Raw genomic sequence first — 26,779 nt, 5'->3', positions numbered from 1 at the left:
TTTTATGTAAAAACCTACAGATGTGTAGGATTGTTTGGCCTTGGTGGAGGTATGCGCTGACTGACATTCCAGTTTGATATGGTTTTAATGAAACATGCCTTTTTATCAATAATATTGACAAGGTCGATTGGTTAAATTGGATTTCAAGTGAGGGCATGTAACGGATATTTGTATCATTCATTCTGCTCTAACGATTCTCAGCAGTATATCTATACATATATACACACCGGCATTCTTTCTTACCCGCGTTTCTCATTTCTGACTACAAGAAAACAAAGTTTCATTCTAAAGTTGTAGGATTACCATTAGTATTAATGTAACCACTGTACAAATCTATGACATTTATAAAAACACACCTAAAACAGTTCCAGTCAAAAGCGTAACCATAAACATTTAAGGGGCTATTTGTAAGTTTTGCCATTGCTACATAGCCGACGTAAGCATTAACAGCTGCTTACTTACCAGTCTTGCCAAAAGCTTCTACCCTCATTGTGATTACAAGAAAAAGGTTATAATACGCCTTCTAAGCAGCGCTGTTTATTCAGGGCAGACTGGACGCCTAAGTGACGAGACTGGCTGACTGGGCCAGAGCTAGCTGGTTAGCATGCTAACTTCAGCAGAAGAAAAGAAGTGATGGAAATAGAAGTAAAACAAGAGCTGATATTGAAGGAATTAAGTTTAATGAAGAACTCAAGATGCTTTTATTGTGTAGGTTATTTGGCAAGTTGCAGGTATCAGATCTCCCACTGCTTTGTGTTTGCCATGAACTGTTTTTTTTTCCCCACTCAGCTGCCTGATATGAACACAGCAATATCTGAAGATAGATTCTCATCTTGTCTGTGCTAACTCCCAATGGTACAAGCCCTACCATACACTGTAAGGCAGTGCAACCTTTTTGTGAGTGGGACCCTCCGCGCCACTGTTTTCAGTGAAGTGCTGCATCATCAGCAGACGGCCACGGTCTGATCCTGCCATTAGCTGTCTCTGGTCTGGACTGAAGATGCTTTGATGTGTTGCACAGATCTCTATTTCAAGGGCCAAGAGCGAACACCTCAATCCACCGCCCCCGGACTCACCTCCCACCTCAGTCTGCTAGCTCACACAAATAAAAATACACAACATCAACCCCAACATCCCCCCCCCCCACAGACCTGGAGCTGACCTCATTTGCCAGGGTTCAGCCTGGGCCTCCTGCTCTCCATCTTTCATTCATGATGTCTCACAGGGCAGCAGCTTTGTTCTGTGAACCAGGTGCAGGAGAGTTTTTGTCCCCTGAGGCCGAGGAAGCTGCCACAAGAGGCACAGGTGCCAGATAGCGAATGATGCAGATGCAGAGTCTCAAGTCTGTTTTATTTTTCATGGCATGCATGCAGCTCTGCATGGCCAGGGCCCCAGAAAGGACACAGAGGAATATATAACTGTTTTTACAGTCTATATTTGTTTGCTTGAATAGCTTAACAGCTCAGACTCCAACTGAGCTCCGAACTCACCAGGAACCTCACTTCTTTCTCTTAATTCCATCCAGTCCCTCTTGTTTTTTACTCATCTCTGTACTATCATCAAGTAGGTTGAGCAAGTTTAAACATTTTTAACTTGCATGGCTGCTTCTTCGCCTCACTTTGCGTCAGTCCAGGGAAGTTTCTGTCTTTTTTCATCCACTTGGAGTGACTTCATATGTGGTCCACAAAATCTGCTGCTTGTTGAAAAAGTACACACCCCTCCAATAAGCTGATAGATACATTTAAAATTAAAAACTCTCGAACACCGGATGTTGTTACTGGTGAAAAAACATTTTACATACTGCATACTGAACCGCTCCAAGCTGTTTCCCAGATTGCCAGGTGACATGTGCCTATTGACCAATAATATTTTTCCTTCATATCCTTTTGAGGATATGGAGAATCTGTCTGAATAAAACATTAAAAAGGCAAGACTTTTTTCCATCAAAACTTCAAAGTCTCCAACTGTCAAGATGTCAAGTTTTCATCAGTCTGAAGTATTTTCAGCCAGCCATATGTCATGAAACTGAATCAGGATAAAAAAGGAGCACCATCTACAGTATGGCGTCTGACATATTTCTGATATTTCAAGTGCAAGATCAAAATTTTATTCACTTATACCTGAGTGAAAAGGTACAGATACCACCAAAGAAATAGAGCCACACTGCTATTATACTGATGTCTACACCAGATACACAATCCATTGATGCAAGAAGTCTTCTTTGGCCAACTTACTGGAGTTCCCTGGAATAAGACAACACTTCCCGGGAAAAAGAGGAAACATCTCTCATTGCATTCATAAGAGTCAGAGCTTTTTCATGTCCTTACTGCATGCACCCAACTCTTTGGCCCAGTCTGTTTTAGTGCCTCTGGCTCAAGTCGTGACAACTCCCTCTCTGGGGTGTGTTAATACGAAGGCGCCGGTGATGAGGCCCGGTAAACACACCCTCATTACTCATGAGCAGCTGATGATGGTAAGTGGAAATCGCGAACTCCAATTCATGCATCGGTCATGATCACAGTGACAGATGTTACGGCTCTGCCCATGTGTTTGCCTCTCATCACAACTCCATAAGCGCCTTCCATTAACATGCAGGGTCCCGCCAACGCACGGTGAAGTATGAGCAGTGCAGTGATTACCCGGGAAATGAAGTATACATATCCAACTTTGTTCTAGTAATTAGACAGAAGTCAGTGGCAGCTGCGTTTAAAACCCAGAGGCTCTCAAGGATCCACATTGCCGAAGTACCCTTGAGCAAAACACAAAATCCTTACCAGCTTTGGGTGATCATCAATGAAACATCATCATTAGCTCCAAACAGCCTAAACTTTTAAAGGTTTCTAAACCTACACTAGAGAACACAATCCCCTTAAAAGCCTGAAAGACCTGTAAGCTTAAGATATTAACATTAACTGACATTTAATGAGTGATTATAAAGGGTAAATTTAGATTTAGGTAAAAGTCAAGTGAGTAGTGTTGCTTAGCTTCCCACTTAGCTTTGTGCATTATGAGCATCAGGTGACGATTTTGATCTTCACTTGAGAAACCTGCTCACTTATGAAAGTGCAAACACATCTTCAGTATTCTTACGTCAGGCTCCAAAGAAAAGCCTCGACTTCCAGCGAAAGTCAGCCTACGATCACAACAAGAGTAAGAACCAGGTTTTATAAGCACAAGCTGTCTCCGAGGACCACAGGTGGATGTTTGGACTCGCTGTACAACTTCACTCCGTTGGCAGGAGTCAAATTCTGCTGTGTTCATTTGTCATTTTTCACGTTAATTCGCAGGAAACAGGAAGACATAAATCAGGACGTGTCGGGCCGACTCACGGAGGAGCTGCATTTACAGCAGCAAGTGAAGCACAGGAGAAGTTCAGTGAAATTACCCTTCCCGAATTAATCATCACAGCAGATGATGTTGGTGTCTTGAAACTAACATTAACAAACCTAATGCCTCTAATTCAAATCTTAGACTGGTGCAATCTGACTCTAGCATATACCCTCTGGGCCTGGAGAGAATCTGGTTTTGTCTTGAGTAAACTGTGTCCCCAATACCACTACAATGTCCTATTTTTCCTCCACAAGCATTTTCTAACACCGGGGAGAATGATGTCAGCTTCTATTCATCACGAAGCTTCCACTACTACTATCGCTAACTGCTACCAGCATCAACAAATAAAGGAGTTCTTGCAGTGCACTGTGGTTTTCAAACACCATACATTTGAAAGCTGAATACTGAATGACGATTTATAGAAAACAAATACAGTGAAAAATGCTTGTTCTCTTTTCAGAGTCCACTCTGAAATCACTAAAGAAAACTCTGCACAGTAGAATAGAAATAAGCTGTGTTTTCAATGCAGACACTGCTATTTTACGGAAAACATTGTTACCTGATGTGCTCATAAAACACATTTAGAACAGGAACAGCAGAATACTTTATTCAAACATAAAACGTGCATGTTAACATTTCAACTTCCATCTGTGATGAACGTCCAGGACGAACCTCCTGAAATCCACTTAGCTGCAGAACTTCATTCAGAATCATCAGGTTTTGAAGCTTTCTCCAGTACCACAGTGATCCAGTGATAGAAGGAGGAGGCCTACTGCAGAGCCGCAGTCGGCTGCTGCAGACACTAGATGCCCCTGCGAAGAGGGACGGGAGGAGGCTGAGGAGCAGGGAGGGTGAGGCTGCGGGGGGCAGTGGGTCCTCCCACTGCTCTGCAGAAACCAGGGGGGATTGATGGATGGCGAGTCGAACGAGTAGGCAGGACTGAGGGCGGTGGAGGACTCAGGATGTGGCACGGCGGCTTCGGGGGTGACGCCGGGAGGCTCTTTGAAGGTTTCCGTGGAGGCAGGGGTTTGCCCGGGCTCGGCTTCACCGTCGACTGCCACTTGATTGAGACGATCAGTGCAAACTGCTTCTTGAATGCTGGACACAAAAGGAAGAGGGTGTACAACAGTAAAGACCACAGCTGTTAAAGAACTTGTCAGGTGGGATTAAAAATGGCAGTGTCTCCTTTCTGTACCATCCGTGGAGAAAAGCCACAGAAAATAATAAGTGTGGATGAGACAAAGCCTACAGTAATAACCACTCTAAAAGTGACATATTTTTTTTGATCATTGTGAAAATGTCCTAAAAAAAAAAAAAAAGACCAAATGAATCCCTCATTATATAAGAGGTTGGGGCAGCAATCAGCTGATACCATTTGTCAGGAGTTCACCTACCGCCCATTAGGATCTTCTTGGCCATAGAAGCACTGTGGTGGGATGAGAAGGCTACTATAGCTGACACCCCCTCTATACCAGGCCCGGTCTTCAGAGACACTCTCTCCACCCCCTCTGCCAGCGCACGCAGCACCTGCAAACAGAGATGAGAATAACTTTTACACGACATCTATCCACAAAGCCTTAAGTGGCCTTTAACAGCACTGCCCAGGAGCTGCAGAGCTTGGCAGGTTAAATGTCATCGGCTCAGCAGAGGAGGCCAGGGGAGTGTGTCACAAAGCTGGTCCAGACATGCAGGACACAGAGGGCTGAACAGTGAAAAGGTTGTTTTTTAGAGATTTCAGATAAAAAAGATGGTGACATTAGAGGAGAGTGTGGGCGGGCGCAGGAGAAACCAACAGTTACAATGATGTGTTACACAATCTGCAGTGTAGCTGTTGTTTGTTCACATGCTAACAACTCAACTGTCCTTTAGCTTAAACCTAAACTCATAAAAGGGTTTGAATTCTAATATGAAGTGTGAGTCATTTGTCCTAGAAGACAGATATGGAGAGAAATCCCCAGGATCCATTTTTCAGGACTGAGTGTTAGTGAAACAAAAGCTCATCTTGAGGTGGCACCAGAACGTTAAAGGCTGGTCTCAAGAATATTTTAGACTGGTCTCTAGTGTTAGGTCAGTCTTAATGTTGTTCTTTATGAGACTAATGCGATTTGGACAGTCAAAGGCTCGTGCTGTCCCCTACGTGACTGAACTGATGGCGCATCCTCGCAGTTCCAGGTGGTTAGCCTGAGCGCTAACGTTACAATTGAGATGATTTCCTTCTGTTGTCATGTTACATATTTGCAGCAGTTTGTTATCAAAAGAAACCAGGTACAAACAAACAGCATATTGCTCCTATACAAATGAGCTGAGTGCACTGTACCATTGTTAATAATGGGTTTTATTTTGATTCTGCCTGCGGTTTGTTTACACGCCTGTTCTTCCGTGGGAGATATCGCTGCTGTCAGGAAATGCCAATATCTCTGACTCTGAATTACAAGTCGTATCTTTTTTTCACTCGGCTGCTCGTAATTATGGTTCAAGTGATATGATGTGAACGCGGCATGTGAGCTGTGTGTCCATGGCAACAATCAGCAACATCTGCTGACAAGCGTTTCCATGGTAACAATCAGTCAAACCTGCTGACCAGCGGCACTAAATGACACAAGAGGAAAATGATGGCTGATGCTTTGTGGTGTGCTAACAATACTGTGGAACAGCAGCGAGGACATCGTCAGACGTTTCTATTTGACCAACTATTCTGCCTGCGTGATGAGGCGGCAGAAATACTGAGCCCTGATTCGTTCAGGAGCCTCATGACAAACAAGTCGCACTTGAAACAATAACTACAAAGCACTGTGCAACAGATGATTTTAGACATGTATCTGAAGTGTGACAGTGGTTCCCAACCTGTGGGCCAGAAAGGTATCGCAAGTGGGCCGACAAATCATTTGCTAAACAGTACAATTTTGGTGAAAAGATGGAATTATTTTTTTTTTTTAATTTAATGAAAATGTTTTTAAAAGTTTTAAAATGAAATGATCTTTAAAAACTGTTCAAATGTTGAAAATCTCCAAAAAAAGGAAAACTTTTGCTTTTCCAGTGGGAAGTGAGCTGGAAAAGGTTGGGAACCCAAGGAGGGAGGGTTTATTGCAGGACTTCTGTATGAGACTGGATTAGGTTTAGGTAGGTGTTCCTTATCAACTGGCTGCTCAGTGTACGTTCCTGTCATGCTACCACAAAGTGCCACTGTACCTGGAGTAGGTCCTCCTGCCTGGTGGTGGCCGGCAGGCCTTCAATACAGAGGTGTCTCTTCTCTGTACTGTGACAGACACTGAGGCGGAAGCCGGGCGCCAACATGAAGCCGTGCAGCAGGCGGATGGCGTCAGCAGCTACACTCGACGAGCTGTATTTGGCGTAGGCGAAGCCGCGGTTCTGCCCGCTGAAGTTCATCATGAGCCTAAACTCCCAGAGCGGCCCCACAGAGCTGAACAGCGGGATCAGCAGGTCCTCGTAGGCGTCCCGCGGGATCTGGCTGATGAAGACCTCACACCGGGCTCCTGGGGTGGGGCCGTCCCACCCTGAGAGCAGAGTGGACAGGAAATGGGAGTGGATAACATCGTTCGATCACATCGTATCATTAGGTCAAGTGAAAAATGAAACCACTTTACTTGCTACTTTGTCAAACTAACGTTAAAGCACGAGGCTGAAGTTATTTGATCTTTTTGTTCTCTGCAAAAATCCCCCTGAAGAGAAAACACCAACAATTCAATGATTTTACTACAAGACAAGCATTGTCTGTGGAGCCACTGCCTGACAGAGCTGTGAGCCAGCATCAAAAGACAGCAAAGTATTTTACATTTACCCAGTGTAAATGTAAAATACTTTGCTGTCTCAGCTTATTAAGTTTCACTATACAAAATTCTGAACACAAAATGCTTCATTTTGGCCTCAAAATCTCACACAAAATGAAAACAGCAACAATGTGCATGTTCATCTCTGAACTTTAAACATTGTTGCATTTTAAAAAGATTTGTTATTGATGCCGTCAGACGAACAAATCCTCATTTTAAAACAAGTCTGCAATGGTCAATTTCCTCAAGATGATACGTGACTTCCTGAGAGAATAAAGGTGCAGAACTCAGGATAAAACTTGAATTTAAACTTTCATTTTGTCTTTTTGAATATTATTTATTACTGTAAATAATATATACAGCCTGACCTTACAGTCAATCAGCACTCATGCAAGATAAAAAAAATGATGATTGTGACGTGACCCTCCACATTTCAATCATGTGCGAGTTTTATCATCCACAGTTCAGTAAGCTGCAGTAATGAGAGTAACCGAGTGAAAAGAAGTTCAGTTTGTTTTTGCTTTTTCTTCCCACTCCTGCCATTCAATTCAAATACAATACAGTGGTGGTGAAGTGAATGACATTCACGTTACTTTTCACCTGGGCAAACACTACAAACATGATGTGTACACTAACTTAATAATAGCCATTGGACCTTGTGTTAATATGAGGTGGTTGTATTCTGAGGACGGACCGTGTGATTTTATGTTTTGCACTTTGCGTGCAAGGACACAGCATTTCATTTTTAAAGGTAAGAATTCACTGAGTCAGTTTGTCTCTTTTCATTAAGAGTTTTGCACATTGAAACTCTTTTGTTGCAACAAACACAGTCGTTGTACTTTAGGCCAAAACAACTCAAACTTTTTACAGAATTGCAGAAGTCAGAAGTCACTGTTCATAGTTGAGTCAATAAATAATGGCTTAAGTCTAATAATGGTAAAAGAACACGAACAACACAGGTGTAAAATAATAATAGAATGAACAATGTGTGAATTCCTTATAGCTGATACAGATGCATAGCTATGAATTCTGGGGGATTACAAGCAGTGACATTTTTATGACTTTTACTTTGACAAGTACATGAGGTAAATGTCATGTACTGTTTCCAAAGTCCTAACTTAATAAGGAAAAACTAAAAATGGTTTGGTGAATCTGACATTACACCAAAAAGGGGAATAACACCTAGAACAGTTTCTTATTATTTAGGTATTCAGTGTCTACTGCAGCGACAGCACCACCATGTTTACAGGATATATCTCTGCATATTGACGAAGAGTTTTGGTTTTTTTAATGACTACAAATGTTTTGGGTCAAAACTTTGGACAAAACAAGTCATCTAAAAATGGGAATTTGTTATTGCCATCTGTCACTGTTTTCTGCCACTGAAAGACTCAATAATTAATGATTAAATATAATAATATAAATAACTGATGACTAAACTTATCTTTAGTTGCAGTCCTGATTTCCACATATTTGTATCTTTTAGTTTCTAGCTAATGGCACTGTAATCTTATTACAGTGTAATAAGGTCTGACTCTGCAGTATTGCAGTGAGTCAGCGCTCAGCAGCAGCCTCCCTCACCCTCAGGTGGACCTCCATACTTCCTCTGGCCGTTTACTTGAGTCAGCTTTATATCGGTTGTTCTCAGCCAGGTTTCCAGCGCCTGTACCCGCTCAAGGTTCAGCACCTGACAGGAAAAACAACATTTCCTCAGTGACACCAGCGCTACACCCAACGGGAGAGAATCTGGATAAAATCTTATACCCCTGTTGTGGCCCAGTCATTCCTGATCACGTATACCAACGACAGTGAGGTTATATGTTAGTATTGGGGCATGAAACTAAACTTCACCATGGCTTTTGGTTATTGTCATTATTTATGTCTTTACAAGCTGGCAATGTGTTTTTGTGTGTATCACAGCCTCATCTGTGCCTATTGTTCTCAAAAGGGGACATCATTAAAAAATCGTCTCAGCACTGCCGCAGTTAATAAGTTATTAGGCTGTTACTCAATAAAAATGAATAGTTTTTTATGCTATGCCACCCAGTTTACTACTTAAATTTAACTTGACTGATATTAATACATTTGATGCACAGAAATACAGTCACAATTTTCCTCCCACTGATGTTTAATTTGTAATATACAAATGTTTCTATTTGCTTTTTCTCCAATTTCTTGAAGCTCATGAAGCTTCATCAAGTAAAAATGCAACAATGTAAAAAAAAAAACAAAACTCAGTTTCAAGTGAAAGTCCTGCACTAATTAGTTTACCTGAGGGAAAGTGCAGAAGTGAGGTGTCAGTTAACTGTACTCACTGCGGGTGCGTTCATGGTGACGGTGGGTAATTGCTTCGGCGGGACTTTGGCAAAGGCGGCAAAATGTGGGACCAACTATGGAGTGAGATATGAATGGCTGAGGAGCATCCCTGTCAATCACGCCGCCTCCCACCTCCAGCTGCAGGGTCAGGACACACCGGAGATGCTACAAGGGAGGAGATAAATTCGCAAAGTAAAGAATCCTGGATGGAGAAATCTGTAACGCCAAACAGTGCGGCTGTACGACACATGTCCCGCCCCTCCTCACCAATAAGCCAATCGTCTGCTTCATTACAGCTGAACCGGAAATATATCAAGCCAATGAGGAGTTTGTCTGAAAATGAAAAGTAGTGACAGAAAAAAGATGGACACGAATAAGAAATCTGAAGATTGACATTGAAAAACACATCACAAGGCAAGAAGTATTGAAATAAAATAAGATAATAAGATTGTAATTTAATGTCACTGTTCTGGTCCCATAACCCGCCCCGTAAGTTTGCAAATTAAGAGAAAGCAGAAACATTAAGCAATTGAATGGCTCATGAGTTTATATTTAGGAGGATATGATGAAGATATTTCCAGTTCAGGATGAACAACAAACAATTTTCTCCAATGCACGGAAGGATTTACACACTAAGGGGGCACTTGGGCAAAAATTTGCTCTGGGCCCTATTGAACCACCCCACATGTTCCACCGACCCCTCGGTGCCCAGAGCCCCAGAAACAAACTAGTTTTCCTTGAGTTGAACACTACCCTGCCCCAGGTTTGCTGTTTGTCAGTATGTCACATTATCAACAGAATATGCATCATACAAGCAAAGTATCAACTGAAAAATTACAGGTATTGAAACTATATTGTATAGTGCAGGAGCCACTTTAACTTGACATTTCAGTCTTTGTGCTGTTTTCGTTGTTGACATTTCCAACTTCCAAATTTGCACATGATGAAATTGTGACAAAGTAATTGCGACATAGAGAACCTGTGGCCTCGGGGGGCCCTCAGGGTCTAGGTCCAGTCGCCTGCTTTGCTCAGTTGGTAATCCAGCCTGGTTTAGGGGACTTTGTTTTGTCAGAATCTGCCTCCAAGCTCAAGACTAAACTGTCAAGTTTGAATATCCATGACTAATGGGCAGACTGCATTTTCATTATCCTTTTGAGGACCGTGTGATTGGGTTTGAAAGCACCAGAGGCAAGTAAGTGGACCTTGAGTAGAGACTAATTAGTCAAGAGATGAGACTGTAAAAATGCACTTTGTCACATTTTGTCGTATAATGCTCTGAAGACAGGGTCCACATCTTTCCATAAGAGGGATGAGTATTTTATGAAAATATTTTTACTCCTTGTTTTTGACTGTGACCATAATTGTACAAAGAGAATAAAGTTATTTATCTTGTTCAGCAGCGCACTCTCACACATTGTATCAGCAGCTGACGTGCGGACTGTGTGAGTCTGGTCCATTATAAATTAATTGGTCAAAAAACACAAGCAGGAGGAGCAAAGAAGGAAATTAGCTAAATGGACTTTACAAACAGATCCAATTAATTTCACAAGTTACAGAGCTTCATTTCCCCTAACGACTGATTACGATATTGTACGGTGATAAATTCTGGATGCCACAGTAATGAGACAGGTGGCCTGTTCAGACCAGAATGCCGCTGTGAATAGCTGTCTCCTCTGGGCTGTAGTGTATATATCAGGCCGACAAGTAGCAACTACTTCTTTTGGGGTTTGGAGACACCCGGCACCCACCAGGGCCAACCATGATAATGCAAGCTGTCCAAGACATGCCAGCTCCATTTAAAGACTCAGCCCTGAGCCGCTGTGACTGCGCTTTTATTCAGATGAGCCTTGATGAAATTGTTTGCAGAGGTGTGATGGACAGTTGAGGTAATTATTCTGCTTGAGGTATGGTGATTAGGCATTGTGGTTGAACACTCACACACTCAGTATTTTGTTGAGTTGTTTTGATGCGTGATGTGCCTCCTGCCAGCTAGGAGGAGATGTGCTAGACAGCCTATTCGCACACTGGCCTCGCTTGCTGCAACGGCTGCCATGCTGCCAGTAACTATGGTCAATCAATAGATGGAGTTGGTTTTAAACTTTCAAAGAGTTCATTGCCAACTGTTGGCAAACTTTTACTCAGGTTTCTCTCCCGGTCCAGCTCTCTGAGGTACAAAGAAGTCATAACTTTCCTCATGGTACTACACACCGTCCTCTTGCACCCTCTCCCTGCTCTTGCTCGTTCATTTGCAGGATTTTTTTTTGTCTTGCCTTGGTATTTTTGTTTCATGTTTACCTCTTTGCAACCTTGTGGAAGCAAGAAAAAACTCTCATTTATGATGAAAGACGTGACGAAAGCGGACAGCTTTTCAGCAGAGCTTTGGTCGGGGATTAAAAATAATTAAAAACTGTGAGGCCTAACCTCTGAAATTGGCTTGGTTTAACACCGACAGCTGGAGTGAACTGCAGTATAGAAACAATATAGTTCATAGCTGAAGGTTTTCCTCCAGGAGGGACATGTTTTACATACACTACATGCATTCTGTGCAGCAAGCTTTAGGTCCTGTAATCAATCAGTATATTATAACATGGATTTAACTTTAAGATGTTCTTCAAAACAATGAGTCATAGTCCCTCGGCCGGAAAAAAAGACAAAACCCAAGCAATACAAATCTCAGCATTTTCTATATTTGCACAATCAGGTCAGGTGTTTACCTATTATTCCGACTCACAGCGTTGTGAGATAAAACTGCAGCTGCAGACTTTTAGTGTGATAGCAATTTGACTATTAAGCGAGCCTCGTGCAAGTTCAGACGCACGGTGGCCTCATATCAATTTGCATATTTGAGGCATTCCAGTGATTTACAGCACAGAAGCAATTAAACTAAAGGATGTCTCGAGGGTCCCCACCTGGTTTGAACCCAAACAACCCTTTGATCTGTGTTAAGTGGCTGCATTCATATTGCCAGACCTTATCTGAATAGAATTCAATTATGTCTGAATTCATGCAGCATCACCAAAAAGAGTTGGGGAGCAGGAGGAATCACTGCAGGATCTTGGATAAGTTGGGCCACTTGTGGATCACTTAGGATGGGTGTGTGTCGTAACACTGCCCCCCTATGGTCATAACAGGAAAAGCTTTTTTTTTTTTAATCGTGCATCTTTGTGGAGTGTGTGTTTCCAACCTCACACACTCAGAGGTCAGTTCCATTTTTCTTGTTCGACAGTAGTTGAATCTACTGCACCTGCAGGCAAACGCACAAGACAAGAGAGGTTTTTTGGCCTTTGTTTTCGCCCCTCAGATGCCATCTGCCTTCGCCTTATGTGTTACTCATGTGAATCACATGCAAGGCAAGAATTACAGCTTGCCCACTGAGGCATGCCTGCAGCTTCCTCATCCATATAAATGTGTTTTATGTTCTACAAGCTGCAAAACAAAAAAAAAGAGAAGGGCATTATACCTTGGGTGCCCATCTGCTATACGAGCAAATATTTAATCAAACATATGGCAGCAGTACAAGAAAATTCCATAAATTAAAATTATCCATGGCTGTGTAGATTAATCAAACCTTTAAATGTCACTAGATTAACAAGATCATCTCTTATGTCTCCTAATCAAGCAGACAGAGCCGTGGTTTGTTGTGTGAAATTCCTCCTCTCCTGCTCCTCGATATTTTTCTTTTTCTTTTTTTTCTTTTCTGTTTTTTACTACCATCACATTTTTGGAGCATTAAAATGGAGCACATGAATGCAGCACTGTTGACAACTTTTTCCACACAGAGACATCAAATCATTCTTAAAGCATCCAGATAAGCAGAGTTATGGCTCCCACATGTCCACTCAACATTTTTATCGCCGTCGAAATGAAATGGGAGCACCACTCATCTCGTGCTCCCGTTTCTGATTGCGTTTTGTGACTTGAGCTGCGAGATGGCGATGCCTTTGACAACAGGGGGTATTTGGCTGACAAAACTTTAGTGGTTTTCCTTTCAAAAAAGAAAAAAAAAAAAAAAAAGCGGACGACATCTGCTCTCAGATATCGCAGTTCATTGTTTATTCCAACAGCATAGCGTTGATAAGAAAAAGTGGGTTCTTATCAGTGTTACACTGTGAGGATAAACATTAAGTTTGATATCTGCAGTCTCTGCTTGAATAATTAATTGTTGTTGTCTAATCTACTGATTGGGCATCTGTGCCTTTCTTTTTTATTTTACACAATCTGGATTTTTATTCTGGCAGGCGCAACCTCAGAGGCTGAGCCAAGAGAGCAAACCATCTGAAATCCAGTGCACCTACACATTTTCTATTATACACTTTGGCACCAGAAGAGAACAGGGATTGTGTGTTTATTGCACATGCTCTGTAACAACAAAGAGCACAAGAGCAGAGTGTATAAAGACGGGGGAAACAAGGCTCGACAGCCTTGAGTGAAGATGCTCTGAGTGGTCCTCACGTCGTTCTTGATGTTGACTGCCGACACATCGCTGTTTGTCTCCGTCTGTCTCCGTCAGGGTTTCATCGTCAGACAAGCCTTTTAAGACGGGACTTTGTTCCTTGCAATGCAGGACAATCATTTCCTACAGGTTCTATACAAACTTCACATCAGACAACAGGGAAAACAAAGGAAAATGGTGAAACTATTACCCAAACTGTCTGTTTTAAACAAATCTCCAGGTCCAGTTACTCCCACCAGCCCCTCTGCAGCAGAAATACCCAAGAAACCTCTTGACAAAAAGTTGATACTGGATGATGATGCCAACATTTTTTAAACATTTCTCTCTACAGTGTTTACACATGGAAACTAATGGATGGTTTAGACGAAGGAAAGATCATGAATTATGGTAAATAAATGAGCTGTGGTTAATGTGCTGCAACTACAGCAGTGTTAAAATTAGGCAGAGCTTGCAGTTATGTTTTTCAAAAAGCAAACATTAACCATGGGTCCAATAGGAATGTAATCCCTTGCAATATTTGGCTGTAAATGACATAATCTTTTCATATTATATGTATTAGTTTCCACGCTGCTTGGACTGAAATTCTTATGGGGAAATACTTATTATTATGATTTCATTGGCCAAAAGTAGTCACATTTAAATTTATTGAGTCTGTCCTATAAAAGATCAAGTGTCTTTTATAGTAAAATATAAACTTCACCCAGGTCACTAAAACTCAGCCAAATTCCCTGGAAAAATACCCAGGATGTGACTCCTGCTCCAGCCCTGCATTCATCACAGTTTATTGACCGACCTGTAGGTTCAGTTTACATTAGCTATATTTATTTCATGTAGTTGTGTGTGCACATAGTTTTCCTGTACATCCTGTACTTCCCTCTAAGTGAAGTTGTTGATAATCCGGCTAAACGATGATGGTTTGTTTACAGCCTGTCTGATCGTATAACAGCACATTTCGTGGCATGTGTTGGCAAATGTATGAACTGATGTTGCTGCATTCTCATATCTTAGTATCTGACAAGTAGTCATATAAATCATGATGCACGCTACTGAAATAAAACCAAAGTGCAAAGAAACCAGCACCCTTATCCGCTTAAAGGTTGCTTAATCAAGAGACTGTTCATCTGTTGTGCCAGGACTGGTTTGGTTCTGGCTCATGAGAGGCCATTATGCTCAGCAAGTCAGTCAGTTGTTCAGAGACCTAGTTATCCAGTCAGTTGGAGACTCACTCAGTGACTGAAGCAGTCAGCCAGTTGAGCAGTCAGCCAGTAGCTGTGAGAAAAGTCCAGCCAAGAGGGCAGGCACTCCCCGAATCCTGATGATTTCCAGATGAGAGCACAGACTGCTTGGCCTGAGACGAGAACACACACACATAGAAAAAAAAAAAAAAAAAAAAAGGAGTGAGAGTGAGAGAGGATGGATGGATGAAGGGAGGGAGGGAGGGAGCCGAAAAAATGAACACACTGAATGAAGGAATGATCCTCCACTTGAAACTATTGCATGTGAGATGCCGAAACTCAACAGCCACGCCGTTTTCCCCCACTTTTGTGATGTTCGATTCATGACTGTGACCGCATCCCTGGAGAGAGACAGAGCTTGACGAGAGGGGAGTGTGCGTCGGGCAGTGTGAGCGGACCTGTTGTGTGTGTGTGTGTGTGTGTGAGGATCATCAACATGACGCAGTGGTGGGCTCTACTCGGCGTTGTTTACCTGTCCATCTACCTGACAGCCACTCAGCACCACAGGAGAGGTAGGTGGACTCTTCACAGCTCTTCCGCTCCATTAAGTCTCTACTTTCCTTCACAGGCCACGGTCTCGACATCATGTAAACAGATGATTTGTGTGCTTAAACTTTTGATACATACAAGCCTATTGGAGAATTGGAAATCAATAATCATGAGGGTTTTAATCTTGGCATGTGCCTGTGCCTCTGTGAAAGAATGTGTTATCTTCCGGAGATACTGGGAACATTGCGACATGAAGGACATCAACAGATCATTTTCCAGTGAAAGGCCTGTTGTTACTGGATCCACTCACTGAGGAAATTCCTTTCTCAGCGCTCACATAGCTTCAAATCTTTCACATCACATGGTGCTGAAACCTTCGGCAGGAGTAGCGCCACTGACAGGATTTTAGAAACACAGAGGCGACGAATCATTTGAGGAGAAATGAAAATTAAAGTGTAAAACATTCTGTTAATTTGAATATTGTTTCCATGTTCAGTTAATTTTTACTACAAAGCTGTTGTTGCATTTATTTTTATTTTTTTATTTGGAGGGGGGTCTGTTTTTATTTTGGCCACATTTTAGCAGTGAAACGAGCTATAAATACATTGACATGTTATCATCGAAGTAATAGATATTATTAGCATTCATTAGCAACATTTCTGGCCACCTGATGGATTTAAGTCCAGTATTCCCTTTAATAGTACTAGGAAGTAGCTCTTTAGCTGCTAAATGCTCCATTGTGTTTATCAGCTAATTGCTAACGTTATCTGTCTGGCTGTTTGGTGCTGAACAGGTTGGTGTATGGTGGGTTTATAGGGCTGCCTGCTGCAACTGGACACGGGATTAATGAGAGCGGTGAGAAAGCGGTTAAAGCTGCAGGTCGTAAAACCAAAACAAGTAGCTGGAGGATGCTAGCGAGCATCATAGAGCCAAAGGGAACTGCAGAGTTGGGTAATAATTATCTGTGGGTTCATCACCACAGTTTATCTGTCTCGTATCACATGTAGTTGTTTGACCCAGTGTTAATATGAAAATATTAGTTAGTGCAGCTTTAATTTTCTTATTTGGCAACAGTGACAAGGCGCTGGATTTTTACTGGACTGTAAAATGTAAAATAAACTTTACAGTGAAAAAAATAATTTGAGGAAATGGAATCTTAGTTTCATTAACCTTTACTTTTAACCTTTACCACCAACTTCTTTCGTCCCCAGACTGCCAGCCCAATGGATATAATACAATATATGTATCATTAGACTTTACAGCTTTACAGCAGAGTATACAACTGAAAAAATATGATGTCTCCATACTATCAAAGCAGCGTGGCAGCCCAGCATCATCATAAACCATTGAAAACGTTATGTCAAGGTAACTGCATGGGTCTAACAATCAAAAAAAGTCAGTTGGTGGTAAAGGGTGAAGCTCAATGACCCACTGTGAAATATACTCCCTGGAGGGGCAACTGAGAACCCATAAAAACTGCACATACTGTGTGTGACCTTTCTCCAACATCCCCAGTTATCACCAGTGTCCCCAGTATTCCAATATCCACAGTGTCAAACCTTATCTCATCTTCCCCTGGCAATACTAAGTACCTTTATTACAGCTTAGCTGCTCATGGACTGGGCTCACAGCGGGACTATTGATGGTGAAATCTGTGTTTACATGGTAAATCGTAGATTTTGTATCTAAGTTGCTGGAATATTATCTTTTGTTTGAATTTTAACGATCACTTGGAGGCAAATTGAAATGCTAAGCAGCAGTTGAGCCATTGCGATGACGATTATATTCTCCCCTGTGTCCTTTTCACCCCCTTTTGCCATATGCCGGAGGGATCCAGACGTCCATTTTGTTTTTTGGAGGTTTTTTGTTTGTTTTTCCCCTCACTTTCTCTCTCGCTCTCTCTCATCAAGACATCCCCCCAGCCAGGAGTACCATTTACCCCTCCTAATTAATGGATCTTTGTTGTTCCCTCATCTCCTTGCAAGCAGTTAGCGGGAGATTACAAGTTCCCTGCCTGTGCGTAATGACACTGGGGGAAGCCTGCACTGATTGTTTGGAGCATAGGAAGAGGCAGGGAAACAAGACGGATGAACAGGCTTTGAGCGAGCAGCGGGGAAAGCTGAGAGGTTGTGAAGAAGAACATCCATCCTAAATATTCAACCTGAGAAAGAGGAAAAAAAGACCAACCAGATAAAAATATTAATTATGGTTGTTTCTCTCCCTGCATAAACATGTTAAAACTTTAATATGAAACACTTACAAGTATCTTTGGAATTTGTTACAGGGACATTTTGTGAAGATTTAAGTTTGCGCTATGACGCCAACACATATACCTCTTGATAGAGTTGCAATATTTGAATGTTCCTCATATTTCAAGAGCTAATCCTTGTGAGCATAAAAATATGGTGACAGATAGAAGACATGTGCTGGCAACTGTCTGAATATGAATGGTTTCAAGCACAGTCATTGCATTCATGCCATATGAAGTAACCATAATTACCACTTTCTAACTGGTGACTGCTGGTCACATCAGCATCCAGTGGTAAAGGAGTGATAAAAATTGATATATCAGATGTGGCTAAAGAAAAACGGAAGTGCCTGAAAACCAAACAAACATGGACACCTCATATGTGATTAAACCAACATGTACCAATGTGCCAATGCACATCATTTTTAACCTCACAGGACCAGTTCTAAAATAGTTGTTGTCTCTTTTTACAGACATAAACATTTCCCATCTCTACCATCTGTCTCTGTCTGAAATCCAGCTCCAATTTACCATACGATGCACAGATTCAGATTCATTTGTCATTCTATTCACGTACAGACATTTCTCATGGGTCGATGCAAAGGAACTAACATGATGTTTACAGACCATGTAGGCTACCATAAACAAGTTAAAATAACCTGAGGGCCAAGGTTAAGGAGTGCATTAAAATATGAGCGGATGCAGCATCCATGGCCTGTAAAGTGTCTCCAGTTGTGATCTGTGTATTCAAGTTTGTGTTATTTCCTTCAGATGAGTAATCAGCTTCTTCACAGCCTAGTTAAGAAGCTATTACACATCCTGGAGGTGTTTGGCTTTGATGCTCTTCTATCGCCTCCCGGACAGCAGAGGGACAAACAATCTGTGGGCAGCGTGAGAAGAGTCCCTCTGATGATTCTCGCTGCTGTCCTCACTATCTTCACCGTACCATACCAGATGATGATGCAGCCGCTCAGGGCACGTTCAACAGTGCCCCGGCAGATTGCAGTGAGGATTAGGGGTGGCAACCTTGCTTGCTTCAGCTTTTTTCAGAAATACAGTCCAGACTGTGAATATTTGGACAGTTACACATTTTTCTTCTTCTGGCTCCGTGCTTTAGCAGATTCAATTTAAAGCAAAGTGGCAAGTCTCAGCTTTCATCTGAGTAGGTTTACGTAAGTATGGAAGGAAATGAGGGACTGAGATATAACCCTTTTAACACATAGTGCTCAAGCTGCAAGGGTTCAGAAATAATTGGACACTTGGCGACTGAATGTTTCTTTGGCGACGGGTGTCGTCTCAATGTTAGTTAATGCACAGAAGAGCTCTTATGTGGCTAAGAGCTGACTGAGGTAGAGCTGAAGCAAGAGAAGATAATGATGAGGCTCAAAAAAAGAAATCAGAAATATAAAAGGTAGTTGGTTTACCAGAATCAACAGTTGGGTACATTCTGAGAAAGCAAGAGCACAGAGAAACAAAAAAAAAATCATAAGACCTGGTTGACTGAGGAGCATGAGTCTTGTTGATGAGGGGAAATGCATTTCTGCACTGTTTTATGAGTGCACAGCAAGTCAAGAACCCTCTCCAGGATGTAAGCCTACGTGTTTTCTTGATGACGATCAAGAGAAGACTTAATGACCAGAACCTCAGACGATTTGCCACAAGATGCAAACCACTGCTAAGCTTCAGCAACAAGAAAGGCCAGGCTGAAGTTCACAGAAAACACACAAAAAGAAAGCAGTAGAGTTCTGGAACAATGTTCTACAGCCTGACAAAACAAAAATCAACATCTGTCAAAATGATGGAAAGAGGAAAGTGAGGAGAAACGGAAACAACTCATGACCCAAAGCCACCACCTCATCTGTCAAACTGTTTGTTATGGCCTTGGCATGTATGGCTGCCGATGGGACTGGCACACTGGCATTTATTAATGATTTCACTGCTGATGGAAGCAACAGGATGAATGTAGAGGTCTACATGTGCAGTTCTTTGTGTTCAGATTCAGCCCAATGCATCAAAACTCCATGGACAACATTTGGCCGTCAGCAGGATAATGATCCTAAAGAAAGCAAGGAGGTTTTCCGGGTCAAGAAATGGACTACCCTTGACTGCTGAAGACCCAACAAGCAAGAGCTGAATGTGGCTGCAGTGAAGTCCAGAGGAAAACATCCCCAAAGTAGATACAAAGGATCTGGTGATGTCTGTGGGTTGAAGCCTTCAGGTTATGTTGTTTGTTAGGCTGTAACTGGCAGTGGCTGACAAAGTGTTAGTGGTTGTGCTCATGCAAACTCTCGCTCTCTGTACTGACAAGGTTTTGGATTTATTTTTGCCCGCCCCACATCCCCACAAATGGTCATATTGGTTCTGTAGGTTATATGACGTATTAATCCCTGTCTCTCTGAATCCATTTTTATGAGAATGTCATTGGTTCACTGCAGTTCCAAGGTAGAAAGTCATGGCATTGATGTTTATTTTGCTCATGGTATGTCTTTTATTATATAAAGAAACATCATATTGACATGTAAATAAGGTTAAAAACTTGATTTTCATTGGAGGAGGTCTTTAAAAGGTCTATATCTCCCACACAGTTCTTTCTATATTCATGTAAACCCACTCAAAATAAGGCTGAGACTTTGCACTTTAATGTAATATTCATGGTTTTTTTCAAATTGAATGTTGCTGAAGCTCAGTGGTAGAGGAACAAAAATGTTGTAGCTGTCCAAATACTTATGGTATGAACTGTACTTCATGTCACTTTACTTGAGTGTCTGGATTCTGCGTGTGAAATCCATGCTGTGAAAAATTCCCCAGAAAAAGTAGTGCTCATAACATGCACATCATTTTCTGCTTGCAATCAAACAGATGAGGGAATTACACCCATTCAACACCACACTTGTCAGTGATGGCACAAAATGAAAATGATTCATCCATTCAACTATGTCAAATCTGAGCTTAAAGCTTATTATGGAGTAAACCCCTGAGTGTCTATTGTATAAGAAGAAGGGAACGCATGAACAAAGGACTGATTTTTAGACACAGCCACTAATTTTCATGTCACTCCAGAGCCTCCTTTTCCCTCCCTGTACTAGCATTGGCTGTTACAAATCTAATCATCACCTGACCACCACGCCCACCTGTGCACCTGTTCACAATCCCTTCATCATCTCCTTACTAAAGCCTATGTATACCTGCCCCTTTCCCTCAGTTCCCTGCATGATTGTTTGTTGTGCAGTTCAGCCCTAGTATCTCAGTTTCTTTGTTACTGCCTGCCTGTTGCCAAACTGTCTTTGACCACAGTAAACTTCTGTTTTCCTCTTGGTCATGCATTTGAGCCTGTTTTAGTTAGCTATCACAAATGAGCAATACTCAACTGATTCTTTTCCAAGTGGGGATTTTTTTTTTTTTTTTTTTTTTTTTTTAGCTTTATGAATGTTAAAAGGCAGCGATCCTGACCAGCAATAACATTTTTATTCCAGACTGCTGTTGCTGCAGCTAGAAACATGAGACGGGCACTGTCCTGCATGCCAAAGGACTGTTGTGTCGGTTACAGCAAACTGACAGAGTCACAGAAAAGTTTTATGTAAATTAGAGATTGTTATTTTTAAATGTAAATCAGCACCAACATATCCTTGCACCTCCTCCATCCTTTTAACTACATAATCCTTGTTCTACTTTCCCTTGGGTGTGAATTGTTTACACTGAGGATGCCTCACTGTAAATCCCAATTTGCTCACTTAACTTAAAGTTTTTTAGAAACAGCTTGCACACAAAACCTTCAGTTAAATACAGTACAGCAACATCTACGTTGTGAGTATCCCTGACACGGAAAACTATGACCTTTTGTCTGACTGGGGTCAAAGTCAGCATGAACTTGAGAAGTGATGTTCACAAAATTTTTGTAGGTGTAAATCTATGTTTGTTAACCTGTGAAATTAGCCTGCATGTCAAACTAAGCTGTGTGTATGAAACAATTGTGCATGCATAGAAAAGATTTCTATGTTGGTAACAGCAAAAAACAGACTATTTAGTCACAAAAAAAAAAATGTATTAAGGAAGTAAATTCAAAACCTGGACTTGGACTGGAAAAATCCAGATGGTTGATTTCTTCAGGCAAACAGGATACAACTGCCTGGGATTGGAGACCAGCTTGATGAAGAGGAGGAGACCCAAGTATTTTACTTGCTGACCGCAGACTGCACATAGAGCCAGGGATTGGTTCACTGCAGCCATCATGTTTTTTTGTCGTCCTTATTTATTCACAGCCCCATTTATTGTTTTCAATATAAACTGGGGCCACATTACACATTTTAAAGTTCTCCCTTTGGTGTCTAACTTTAGGAAGTCTATATGGGACTTTATTAAAAGTATCATGTAAAATTGAAACTGAAAAATATGATTCCATGATAGCATTGTAATTCTTCACACATGTATGTGTTCTAGGATTACAATGGACTGAATTAATGAACGTTGAGCGACAGTATCACTTCAGCTGTTTGAGTTAGACAGCTGAGCCTAGGTGTGTTTGTGTGTTGGAATAAGGTAGCTCAGCCGCTGAAAAGATAGTAGTTACAAAGGACAGGGCTGTATGACAGTGAGGAGGGGACTGCATTACCTATGTACATCATTATTGCCAGTTTGGGATCAAACAAATGTGGTGATCCTCGCTAATTGCCCTGGGGGACTCTGAACTCCTGACCCCAGCTCTTCAAAAACCCTGGCTGTAGCACTGCTCGGATGGGGCCGGCTGATGAGGTGAAAGGTTTGAGATAATATACTGAGGATTAAACAGATGTGCCAAATGAGTTGGCTTTATTATTCTAACACAGGAGCACCGAGCTGCAGATTTTCTTTACATTCTCAGTGGCAGCTGGATTGCGAAAGCAAAGCCGGAGCTGAGACTGGCAGTCACCCAAGGAGGAGGCAGGTACACGGGGAGATCAGCCAGTGCGTGTGGTTTTGGCCGTCCTCACAAACACTATAAAGCTAAACGTATCTGGCCAGTGAGGCCGTGGGCAGCGGGGCTGGTCATTACAGCAGAATTGGCGAGGCAGCACTCTGAAAATGCTGCTGTAGGGTAGAGGGAGGATATGATCCAAATTCAGATGAAGCCCAGTGTTTATACTATATACCTCATTAAGATTTGTGTGTGTGTGTGTGTGTGTGTGTGTGTGTGTGTGTGTGTGTGTGTGTGTGTGATCTGTCTGTTGGCTTACACGCCGAGCACTGGATGGCAACAGAATATGTGAAGCAGTGGAAAAAAGGGGTGAAATGTCTGGAGAAGCTCAGAGGAAGTTTAACCTTACTCCATTATGCTGTGAATCCCCTTTCAGCTTAAATCAAATTTGCTTTTCACTTCGCTCTCCTGAAGCAGTGCCACCAAACTGCTCTTGGTGTCTCAGACAATAGAAGAAATCCTAATGTGAATATATTTAAAGAGTCTGGGCAGCAATAGTAGTATTGTAAGAGGGAATGTGGATGGGGTTACTCTGCATCCTTGTGTGACCCATCTTCTGTCTTTTTAGTCTGGACTTGTTTACTTGACCTCTCAAAGACTTTCCATTACCAGTAGGAACATATATCTGCTCACTATCACACAGGGCTGGAAAAATAAGGACGCAAATATGGTGTTGTTAGATCCAAGCTAGTACATAAATCATTCCTTTGACACATCTTTGTCTCTGATTTCATTTAAAATTTAGCCTTTATCTTACTTTTGCATTTTAAGCCTGCAACCGAAAAGATAAATCAAATCTAAAGTTTTTTGTTTTGTTTTTTTATCTTGTCTGAAGAAATATCCACTTTCTTTGTTTTAAGTATTGTTTACACTGTTTTCCATAGGTTCTAAACACAGAATTTCATTGTGTTAAAGGGACCATGACATGAGAAAGTCATTGGGTGAAACTAAACTATACATTAAAGCTGCACTTAACTTTTTTAATTAACAGTGAAGACCACATGTAACACCATACTGATGAACCCACAGAGACTTAATACCCAAGTCTGCAGTTTCCTTCCAATCTACGGAGCGCTTTAGTGTCTTTAAGCTAATTGTTTTGTTTTTATGGCCCTCACATTGGTTTACTCTTGCTGCTTTAATTAACCTCATTTCCAGACGCAGCAGGCAGATGTTTTCTGCAAGAAATCAGGAGTTGGTGGAGCACACAGCAGAGCTAATGGAAGAGTGGACTTACATTTTTCAGGTGGCCAAAGACATGACTCCAAACGAATGCAAACGTTGCTCCGTGTCTGCTCCAAAAATAAACTCGAAGGCAACGTGACAAACACATCATAGACGATTAAGCTGTCTTCTCCTAATGAATCTCTCCAAAACAAAAGTCTACACATGAAAGAGCTAAGTCAACATATCAGCATCAGACAACCGAAACAGATCAGGATTCTTCAGCTGGATCTTGTCAAACAAATATTTCCTTCAATCGGTGTATGGAAGGCAAGGAATACATAATGATTTTCATCCTCAACAACCACAAGACTCACATAAAACACACAAATGTTGCTCTTCAGGAGTATCTTTTCATCCGCCAGTGGTAAAGCACACAAAGACCTTTTCATTCTCTGTAAATTTAATTTTATATATGGTCCTATATTGGAATCATCTTTGAATAAAAACCTTTGAATCTTGTGAAAATAGGTAAATGTTAAACATTCACCACAACAACTTTATAGGGTAATATGTCATTGTTGTGTCTACAGCTTGTTGCGATGCCCCCAAATGATCAATTAATGCAGCTTTAAAGGTAAACTCTGTCTGTAAGTGTTACCTTTAAGTTTATTGGTTGTTTTGCAATAACAAGTCCAGCGATTAGATAAATGTGCAGATGTTTTCAAATCACCTTACTTTCCTCTGAAATGTAAAAGAATAAGATGACATATCAAAAACAAGACTGTACTAAAGAGTCATGACCTCAAAATTGTCCTTAAACACAGTATTTGTCTGTGTGGAAGTGTGGTTAGTTACTTCCCACCTCTGGATAAGAGGTGTGTGACCATGTGGAATTGCCTCTGGTTATCACCTCCAGTAAAATATGGGTTTCATGGTGTTTTATCATAGAGGTGAGGGAGCAGAAACTGGTTCCACTAGCTGAGGGCGAGGGGTCTCATTTCAGCCCTATCTGGACACCCCTGATTAGGAGGCCCCTGGTCTGCTACACATATGGACTTAGCTCTGGTATCTCTGGGTATCTCACCTCTGGATGCACCGGCCTCTGCCACTTGTAAATAGAGGAGCATCTGTGGCTCAGGTCGAAGACCAATTACCCTCTGCACAGCTGGAGCCAGGTCCTCTCCCACCTCCATAATATTTGAGCTGTAATGAATCCGCGTTTATTTAACCTCTGGCCCACCCACATCCAAACCATGTTGGATAATGTGGTGCCTAATTTCTGGAATAGCAGGGAGATCGTCTAATCTGATTTCCTCCCTCATGTGTTCTAGCTCTGTATCCATCTGCGTACAGAATAAAGCGTGAGACCTATTCGCTGATCAACCCCACGTTCCAGCGCTCAGTGGAGGACGTCAATCTGCTTTTTGAGGTCAGTTTCACAAATGGTCCGTGACGCAGCGGTTCTTTACTGGAAACCAATTTAAACTTGTTGGGAATGTGCATAAGAATGTCCAAATCACACAAGTTTGGTGCATGTTGAACTTCTTCAAAACAGAAATGAAAACACTGTCTACCCCTGCTAATCATTAGCAGAAATATGTGTTTACCCAAAGTTTTCCTGACATTGAAGAAACTAACACGGCTTCTGAATCATGAGGTGAAGTAAATAGTGCTTTGGTATTTGTGTACTGTGTGTATGTAGATGGTGTTCACAGTGTAAATGTTTAGTCACTGACTAATCATAATGGACCTCCATGTCCCAGATCCTGCTGGCTGGGATGCAGATAGAGGGCGAAGAACACGCCATGCTGATCCCAGATGAGGAGCTGGCCTCCCTGAGGAGCGTGGAGAAGCTAGAGGTCATCTGCGAGGACGTCCTGCCCAAGAGTCTCTCCGACATCCGCCGTCTGACAGCGGAGCTCGCCCGGCGCCGGCAGCCTCTGAGCTGGCAGGACTTCGAGAGGACGGTGCTGACCCTGGTGTACACCACTCAGACGCTGGCCCAACTCAGCAGCCAGCAGCAGAGGGAGGCGTGGACGGACGCAGTGATCCAGCTGTTCAGAGCCATTCAGAGGGACCTCAGGCCCTCTTGAGGAAGAATCAGAACATGTCATTTATATAAAAAAATAAAAAATAAAAAAACATTTTCTGTGTGATTGTCCAGAGCCCATTTTTACACACGACAGTGACACTGCAGTTCTTGACTTAAGCCTTTTGCCAATTCCATGCATAGTCAACATAACAAAGAACAAAGTGTGTACAGTATGTGCTGTTACACTACACTGCTATAGTATACTGTTTTTTTTGTTTTTTTGTTTTTTTTTTTACTCTGTCAAAAAATGGATTTTCATGCACAAGAAAATAAAAAGCTTTACTGTTTTGTAGTAACAGGAAATGATGCAGAATATGAACAGGAATGTAACTGCAGAATAAACTTGACAACTTCTGAAAGCTTTAATCCTTTTTTTTTATTATTTCTTTTTTTTTTTCTGCAACCATCTTGAAACTCCCTCACATCTATACATCTATTATAGATTTTTTTTTTTTTTTGCACCAGCTCCAAATGCATTGTGGGACAAATGTGTCCACCAACATATGTCACAGTAGGTCTCTACAGTAGATCCACAGGCCTCAAATGATTTGATTCAAGTGTATAACTCTCGGCTCCTAAAGGTGAGGTTTATTTTGTTTGGTTTTTTTTCACTTTCATCTGATTGTAACTGTAGCACCGTGTGTTTGCTGCCACTTATTTGTTCACTGTGTGGAAATTACATAAAACCAACCAAGTCTGAGCCACTGAGC

At 41.7% G+C, this 26,779-nt stretch overlaps 2 protein-coding genes across 2 annotated transcripts; one reads left to right on the top strand and one right to left on the bottom strand.

The window, feature by feature from the left end:
• Positions 1–3,910: 3,910 nt before the first annotated feature.
• LOC139635341 (dead end protein 1-like) lies at positions 3,911–9,707 on the bottom strand. The gene is made up of 5 exons (XM_071502545.1): positions 9,434–9,707; positions 8,700–8,805; positions 6,520–6,845; positions 4,725–4,857; positions 3,911–4,428 (listed from the first exon to the last, which is right to left on the bottom strand). The coding sequence occupies exons 1-5, from the start codon at positions 9,446–9,448 to the stop codon at positions 4,133–4,135; spliced, it is 876 nt and encodes a 291-aa protein (XP_071358646.1). The 5' UTR covers positions 9,449–9,707; the 3' UTR covers positions 3,911–4,132.
• Positions 9,708–15,332: 5,625 nt separating this feature from the next.
• Positions 15,333–26,435, top strand: LOC139635342 (protein FAM180A). The gene is made up of 3 exons (XM_071502546.1): positions 15,333–15,634; positions 25,309–25,406; positions 25,741–26,435. Exons 1-3 carry the CDS (start codon positions 15,559–15,561, stop codon positions 26,068–26,070), a joined length of 504 nt encoding a protein of 167 aa, XP_071358647.1. The 5' UTR covers positions 15,333–15,558; the 3' UTR covers positions 26,071–26,435.
• Positions 26,436–26,779: the final 344 nt, after the last annotated feature.

The sequence above is a fragment of the Trachinotus anak genome, unplaced genomic scaffold (genome assembly GCF_046630095.1).
Source record: "Trachinotus anak isolate AG129_WGS33_773 ecotype Australia unplaced genomic scaffold, CSIRO_AGI_Tana_v1 ptg000018l, whole genome shotgun sequence".
NCBI lineage: Eukaryota > Metazoa > Chordata > Actinopteri > Carangiformes > Carangidae > Trachinotus > Trachinotus anak.
The sequence above is the reverse complement of the archived record's forward strand: the minus strand, read 5'-3'. Positions and strand labels throughout refer to the sequence as shown.

Coding starts and splice junctions, on each gene's coding strand:
- LOC139635341 (XM_071502545.1), bottom strand. Junction 4,858..6,519: donor GGCAGGAGGACCTACTCCAG/GTACAGTGGCAC, acceptor CTCTGTTTGCAG/GTGCTGCGTGCGCTGGCAGA. Junction 4,429..4,724: donor CAAGAAGATCCTAATGGGCG/GTAGGTGAACTC, acceptor TTTTGTGTCCAG/CATTCAAGAAGCAGTTTGCA.
- LOC139635342 (XM_071502546.1), top strand. CDS start 15,559: ATGACGCAGTGGTGGGCTCTACTCGGCGTTGTTTACCTGTCCATCTAC. Junction 15,635..25,308: donor CACTCAGCACCACAGGAGAG/GTAGGTGGACTC, acceptor CATGTGTTCTAG/CTCTGTATCCATCTGCGTAC. Junction 25,407..25,740: donor ACGTCAATCTGCTTTTTGAG/GTCAGTTTCACA, acceptor TCCATGTCCCAG/ATCCTGCTGGCTGGGATGCA.